The 8,213-nt window shown below is 31.5% G+C and overlaps 1 protein-coding gene across 25 annotated transcripts in view; it reads left to right on the top strand.

The window, feature by feature from the left end:
- The window catches only part of LOC101242471, a 357,398-nt gene that overhangs the window by 346,325 nt on the left and 2,860 nt on the right, over positions 1-8,213 (top strand). For 5 of the 25 annotated variants that reach the window (XM_026837404.1, XM_026837394.1, XM_026837393.1 and 2 more), the window contains exons 1-5: positions 4,889-5,402; positions 5,640-5,750; positions 6,098-6,202; positions 6,579-6,647; positions 6,709-6,777. In XM_026837404.1, the coding sequence (XP_026693205.1) occupies positions 5,645-5,750; positions 6,098-6,202; positions 6,579-6,647; positions 6,709-6,777 (349 nt within the window). In that variant the 5' untranslated portion in view covers positions 4,889-5,402; positions 5,640-5,644. Of the gene's footprint in view, positions 1-4,882; positions 5,403-5,629; positions 5,751-6,090; positions 6,203-6,578; positions 6,934-7,203; positions 7,298-7,552; positions 7,627-8,213 lie in introns of those variants that run through there. The other 20 variants (XR_003396525.1, XR_003396524.1, XR_003396526.1 and 17 more) reach the window with 17 other exon arrangements.

The following is an 8,213-nucleotide window of genomic DNA, read 5'->3' as shown; positions in this document are numbered from 1 at the left end:
ATAAGTTCTGACACAAAGGTTTTGCCCGTAGTATTGTAGTTAATTAAATTTTGTGTTTGTGTAATAATGTAGCGCATACTTTTGTATGTTTAAATAAAACACCACCATAGATTTTGAATTTTGTTTGCTATTTTAGATAAAATATATGTATGTATTGTAGATTTTATTATTTATTGTAGAATAAAAGACTGATAATGCCATTTAGACAAAATATAAATTTCTACACATTTTTTGACCAGAATTTTGTCTGTTAGTATTTCATAGGCACTGAATTCTATTTCAAAACCTGTAAATTTCTAGCTAAATTATATCGACATATCTGCACATATGGTTGTTTTGGTATATACCAACCAACACCTCATGTAGGCATGAGAGTGATTACCTTATATGCAGATACACTCGTGCCTGGAGTCAGACAGCATATTATAAACAGCTTGTATGTCTACATGTGTTCAATTACATGTGTTTCAACAAAATTTTTTATAAAGGGCCTTATGCATGTAGAAACGTTTATTTAAATGCTAAAAAATGAAAAATTTAAGTGTTAACACATGTTGAAACAATCGGACTTTTTGCTTATAAAATTTATGTCGAATTCTAAAACATAACGTTTTTTTGGGGGGGTTGTAAAATTTTATTGAGTGTCAATTACATGTTGAAAAACAAAGCCTTTTTTTCGTTATTTTTTGTATTTTTTTTTGCAACCATAATGTAAGGTTATGTCAGGTGTGGTTTTGTCCTACACCATAAGCTGATCTTTGATCTGTGTACAGATAAGATATGACGCACTAGATAAGCATTTCTCATTAGGCGTACCTGCTAAAACAACAACAATAGAATGCAGAATGCATCAGCTATTCCTTGTTTTAAATGAGTAAAACCCATATTTAAGTTAGAATTTTGGGATTTTGAAAAAAGTAGAAACAAGAGTTAGGTACATTGACTAAGTTTTAAATACATATACCAATTTAAATTTTGTATACATATGCCAATAAAATTAAGTATATATTAGTTAAAAATAAAGTATTAAATACAATGTTTTTAGGCATTTTATTGGTTTTCTAATAAATGCTGGAAAAAATGCAAATTTATCTGATATTATCTGAAACTTAAAAACAACGTTTTAATATATATTTAAAAAAATGTAATATATTTTACAATGAACAAATTAAATACATGTATATTTCTAATGAATAAATCTCCAAATCCTTAAAAAATGTATCTGAAATTAACTGAAATAATGTCATGTACTCATGTCATTAGAAAACGTCTTGAAAACAACAATTTTAATACAGCGTGACTGCTAAGATATAATTTCTCATGCTAGTCACGCACAAATTACCTTCCTCGTTATTATAACTCAGTTAAGTAGCAAATTAACGTGACTATGTCTTATGGGTTCTTGGAAATCATGAGTTTTATTCATTTGAATACGGCATTAACATTTTTGCATGTTAAATTTTATGTTGTTTTTTATAAGTTCGGCAGTTTGATTTTTGACACAGTATGTTTGACAATAATACATTTAATAGGCATATTCATATTTGGGTTGTTTAAGTTGTCAGTCATACATTAAAATAATAATCACCCACAAAGTTACATATGTGGTACAGGGTGTATGAAACAAAACACCTGTGTTATAGCAACTGTTATTACCCAGCCATGCGAAGATAAATATTTATCATATTATTACATAAATAATAAGTTTTAAATTGGATACAGCATGTGTATATGTAAACCAATGAGCATATAAACTTTTTGACTGCTAGTTTATAAAACAAGTTGACAAAACAATAACCCCAAATTGGGTTGCACAATTTTCCCACACTTTTTTAAGGTATTAGTTGATGAGAAATAGTTTTTATTTTATGTACAGGGCTTTATTTTATCTCATAGGCAGATTATAGTTATTTTATTAAACAAAGAATAATCATTTTAACATAAACGTTTTTTCAGGGTAAAAACTGGGGTGACATTGTTAAAATACAGTTATACTTATAGTTGTCAAACATAGGGAACCTCATTGAATAATGTGGTGAATGCAGTATGCTTTGGCTCTGCTTGTTTGTATGGACACCTAATGTTTTTGTTTACTCCCAAATGGGACGAGATAATAGAAGGAATTGCTGTCCTATCTTTCCCCACTCTACCATATATTATATAACTAGAGCAGTATGGTAATCCAATCACCTTAATGGCCCCAATCCAATTGTAACAAACCCAATTCTATTTTCCAGATCAATTGGTAATGAATTAGATGAACAATCTGTTATGTTGGACGGTCTTGGGCATGAAATGGAAACAACGCAAAACAGAATGGATACTTTACTCCGAAAAATGGCAAAAGTCACAAAAATGTCAAGTGGTAAGTGAAGGGTATCTCGTTTTATTAATAGTTCATATTAATTTCACCTGGTGTATAACAACTGTCTCCGTCATGAATTCGTTTTTATTAATCATAAAAACAAAAATAATCACCCGCAATTTCCACAAAGTTACATACGTGGTTACTTGTAAAAATATTTTCATATTTTTTGGCTCTGCTTGTTTGTATAAACACCTAACAGCAGGGTAAAAACTGTTTTAAGATGTAAAAAATTACCTAAATATATATAGTAACACCTCTATTATAAAAACTGTGCACAAACAATATTTTAAATCTATTAAAAGTCATATTTTGCAGACCGCAGGCAATGGTGCGCTATTTGCGTTTTGGGCTCGTGCATTTTTATACTATTTCTATGTATTGTCATCTGAAACTACTTCGTTGCCACTCAATATCACGCCTCATGCGCGCCGAGCGAATTCTGCCGTCGTGCAATGCTTAACAGCTCTCCTAGTGTTGGAACTATATGATTTCTACTGTTCCCGCATTCCGCAACTCATTGCTGCCCTCTTGTGCGTAATTTGACGTAAGTTTTTATCGTGATTTTTGAACTTTTTTTTCATTTCATGCTTGCACCTTTTTTCTTGTACATTTTGAACAAATGAAATGTTCGTTTTTAAAAAAGGTCAAAAAACTTACATTTTTTGTTACATTGGCAGCGTAAAATGTGGAAAATTTTACCCCAAATTGGGATATTGTATGAAAGATATTTTGTTTTTAATTTCAAATGAAATTTTCAGACACTGCAATTTGCGGTTTAGTGTTTTTTTGTTTTGTGTTTTTATTCTCTTATGTGATGATGCGAATGTCATGTTCTTTTTGTAAGGTGCTATCAAAATAGCTGTGTTCAAATAAATCTTACAACAATGAAAAAGGAAAAAGATTATATTATAGTTGGAGATTTTTTAATATTTAATTTTTAATATTTTTAAAATGCAACTATAACTGTAAAAAAAACAAGAAACCCAAACTGTATCAATTCAATGTTATGTAAAGGGAAAATTGAACGCCTATTTGTGCCTAAAATACCACAAGGTATGGAAAAATTCATGTTTTTTGGTAGTTTAATGAAAAACTTTGATTTTTAAATTAAATTTAAAGGTTGGAATGTCTAAAAAACATTAGTAATTTGTTTAGGAAAGAAGTCAAAAATGGGATTTAGAAGTTAATTTAATTGAGGTAATTTTTTCCAAAAAATGTATATTAGAGTGGGGGAAGATGGAACACCTTCAGTATATAATATCTAAATATCCTGATCGTGTTTAACAAGAGTCTAAATGGGTCCCATCTTACCCCACTCTACTAGGTTATAAGGCAAATATTAGCTATTTTGCGACTTATGGAAAAAACTGGGGAGCCAAAACAACGTCTTTAGTGTTGGGATGTATATTACTGTGGGGTAAGACGAGACATCTTTAGCAGATAATATTCAAATATCCTGATCGTGTTTTAAACAATTAACAACGGTCTATGGGAGTCGTGAGGATACGGTTTTATAATTCTTTGAATGTTAATTGATTACTACCAAATGGGACGAAACAATAACCTAAAAAAGTGTCCTATCTTCCCCCACCTTACTATATCTATGAAAGGCTAATAGTCATATGTCAGAACGACCATTTACAAGTGTAGGAGCTAAAACGCTGGCTACGAAACATTGTCCTTCTTTTTCCAAACTCGGATCTCACACGGAGAAATCATGGAGAAAACATGGACAAAGGTAATTTGTTTCTTAAAGTATGAAAACGCAACGTGTGTCTGGTGTATTAGAAGAAACCCATGTTCTAACTCAACAGTGAGCATGAGGTGTATCATATACCAGACCTGACACACCAGCCATTGTAAATACTTTGAAGCCTCATTTGTGAGGTTTGTTTTAAAGATATTGTTTAAATGTACTCCTTTCTTTGAACGGGATCATCTGTTCGTCAACCGAATGTCTTTCTTTTGGCTTCACTTTTTTAAACATATTTTTAGTATATATTTTGTTGTAAAAAAATGTATATATTAATAGAAAGAAGATATTCCAACAATAAAATAGTCTTCATTTATTGAATTCAAAGAGAAATGAATACTGACACTAACAGAAGACTTGATCAAAAAATATTATGTTCAAAAAAGAGCCTTTCAAAAAACGTTGCCATGCGGCAACAACAATATTAAGACTAAAAATAAGTATAATCAAAAGAGATTATTGCCAAAAAAATAGGTAGGAATGTTAAATAATGCTTAAACTGTATGCATAATAAATTTGAAAATCATAGAACAAAACCTAATACGCACAAAACAACGTCTTTAGTGTTGGGATGTATAGTACTGTGGGGTAAGACGAGACATCTTTGGCAGATAATATTCAAATATCCTGATCGTGTTTTAAACAATTAACAACGGTCTATGGGAGTCGTGAGGTTATGGTTTTATAATTTTTTGAATGTTCTTTGTTTACTACGAAATAAGACAAGAAAATAGAATGGAAAGGTGTCCCATCTTCCCCCACCCTACTATATAGAAGTTACTTTTATCACTTTCAAAAGAGGTAAACGTTACCATAGTGACGTTACTTTGATAATATTTCGTCCCCAAACACACATTTTATAAGGTTCGTTTTTTTACAAGATGTTCGACGCTGATTGGTCCATCGAACTTCTTAGTTTAGACCAAATGTAAATACGGAAATGACGTGTTTTGTATATTACTGTTTGTTCTTATTTCTTAACAGGGAGCGATATTTGGCTCCTTAAAGCTGATTGGACTCTTTTAGGGACTTCTAGTAGTCTCAAGTCAGAAGCTGCTCACGTAGAGGAAAATGTGTTTCTTTCTTTTTACTATAACTTCGTTTTTCCCCGGGGAGAAGTAGGAGGAGTCTGGAGGAAAGATGAGAGCAGCGTGAAGGTCGTAGCTTTGTCATTCGTTGTTAGTCTCGCTGGTGGAAGGAGTGTTCAGTAAGCACTGCTATGTTCGCAATTAGTCATTAGAGCGCTAATAAGAAAGCTGGAATACATAGTGTGATCTAAAGGTGAGTGTTCTAATACGTTTTTATTAGAAATCCTGTTCTTTTTGCAAAACGGTATGTATAGTGTTTTGAGGTGATCCTCGAACTGTTTAAGTAATTTAAAGTCCTACATGAAGTAACTCTGTGTTGTTAATAAAATCGAATATAAAATGGCTGTACAATAAATACAAGGTATTTTAATTATGTGAGATGCTATTTATTAATTCTAACAAAGTTTTCATTCTGTTAAGTGTTTGTTAGATTGGATGGCTGGTTGGGGAAATTTAGACGCGCGCGAATCGCGATGTGAAGTGACGTCACGACGTCAGAAATTACTTGTTAGAAATACCATTCAGCCCTTCATGAACAAAGGTAATTAATGATGTCATGTACAGTCTCATTTAAACATTAAAAATGAGATTTAAAAATCTATATAAGAATAAAGTTGTATTTTGAGAGTCTATATATAGTAGGGTGGGAGATGGGACATCTTTAGAAGCACATAATATTTAAACATCTTAATAGTGTTTTAAACAAAAACAATGTTCTATGGGAGTTGTGAGGATACGGTTTTATAATTCTTTGAATGTTCTTTGTTTGCTACCAAATGGGACGAGAAAATAGAATAAAAAGGTGCCCCATCTTCCCACACCTTCCTATGTGTATATTATATAAATTGTCTTTGAGAGTCTATATATGTATAAAATTTGAGAATTCAGATGTTTGTTCGATTGTATGGCTGGTTGTGGGAATTCATTATGAGCGCGAATCCCGATCGAGAAGTAACGTCACGACAAGAGAAGCGATGTCTTTTATGAATGAAGGTAATTATGATGTCATGTTAAAGTACACACGAGGATTAATAAGTTTCATATGTGGTAACTCATAGCACGAGGTGTATGAAACAGAACACCCGTTATGAACGGCTGTTGCTGCTCGCCATTTTAGAATATGTAGGTTGAGAAATTTACTAAATAATTTGCAATAGTGTGTAGCAGTCACACAACATTGAGAGCAACAAGTTGTGTGAATCGCTTGTAGAAAAATCCTGATTAATTATAAGTAACTGGGTAAATGTCAGTTTATTTTATAAGCATTTTAGCAAATCTTACTTTTTTCTTCAACTTGATCATTCACTCGCTTTTTTAACATACTATTTTACTTTCATCATTATTTTACATTCATTATATTATTTTACAGATAGAAGATCAAAGATGACAATTTGCAAAGACAATGTTTTGGGTTATCAGGGTTTTATTTTTGTAAATGGTTCCTATGGCGGACAAAGTGTATTGTCGTACTTTTATGCCTAATTATCTGTTTTGTTTAGTTCCGGTCAATGTACGAAGAGAGCGGCTTCATGTATTATGTTACAGAAGAAAGAATGAAGACGCGAAAGGTTGTTAAAAGTTAACCAGAGTGAAATTTTGTGTTTTCTAAATTTCTAGATAATTGTTTTCCGTTAGTGCTGTTCGATGTACGAAGAGAGGGGGTTTGTCGAGACTTCAGTCGAGATAGTGTATTTCATAGCCAAGGTACAAGAAGCAAACATCAGGTAAATAATCTATTTAATATTTACAAATATACATTGTATAATGGGTTGTCTTGGAGACACTGATTACATCAAACCATAATCTAATTTTGTTTATTAATTGATTAGTTAATTATTATTTTATATGTGGGTATAGGTGCACCTTATGAATCTGAGATTTAGGGTATAGCAGTTATAACAATTTTTTAAAGTTGTAACTTGCCGAGTTGTTCGTTTAGTTCACAACCTCTGCATAATAATAACCTATGTGTAAAGTCGTGTTTGATTTGTTAGATTGGATGGGCGGCCAGTTAAGGGAATTCAGACGAGCGAATCGCGATCGAGTAAGGACCTCCAACGACAAAGGTGAAGTTCTTTATGAATGAAGGTAATTATGACATCATGTTACAGTTATCATCAAAACATTAAAAAAAGACATAATATAGTTAATATTCACCAAGTTACGTGTGGTAACTAGTAAATAGTCACGTGGTGTATGAAACAGAACACCGTAATGAATGAGTGTCGTTGCCCGCCATTTAATAATAAATATGTTATTTTCATTCAATCATTGTACCATTCACATTCATTGTACTATATTACAACGATTGTACTATTTTACATTCATTATATTGTTTTACAGATAGAAGACTGAAGATGCCAAAGACGCTAAAAGTAGTCTTACTTTGTCAATGGACGAGAACCAATCATTATCAGGTGAATAATCTATTTGGTATTAACAAAATATACATTATATCATGGGTTGTCTTGGAGACACTGATTACATCAAACCATAATCTAATTTGTTTATTAATTGATTAGTTAATTGTTATTTTCTATGTGGATAGGGTGCACCCTATTTAATATGATTTTGGGTACAGTTGTTACATTAGCTTAAGACGTATAAAGTCTTATTCGAGAGTCAATATATCTATGAAGTCTTATTTGAGGGTAATAAAGGCTTATTTGAGGGTCTATGTATGTATAAAGTCTTATTTGAGGGTCTATGTATGTATAAAGTCTTTGAAGTCTAATTTGAGGGTCTGTATATGTTAAAGTCTTATTTGAGGTATGCATAAAGTCTTATTCGAGACAGTTAATATATATATATGTATAAAGTCTTATTCGACAGTCAATATATCTATGAAGTCTTATTTAAGAGTCAATATATCTATGAAGTCTTATTTAAGAGTCAATATATCTATGAAGTCTTATTTAAGAGTCAATATATCTATGAAGTCTTATTTGAGGGTCTGTATATGTTAAAGTCTTATTTGAGGTATGTATAAAGTCTTATTCGAGAC

This window comes from Ciona intestinalis, chromosome 13, assembly GCF_000224145.3.
Source record: "Ciona intestinalis chromosome 13, KH, whole genome shotgun sequence".
In the NCBI taxonomy this organism is placed as follows: Eukaryota; Metazoa; Chordata; class Ascidiacea; order Phlebobranchia; family Cionidae; genus Ciona; species Ciona intestinalis.
This window is presented reverse-complemented; position numbering and strand designations above follow the sequence as displayed.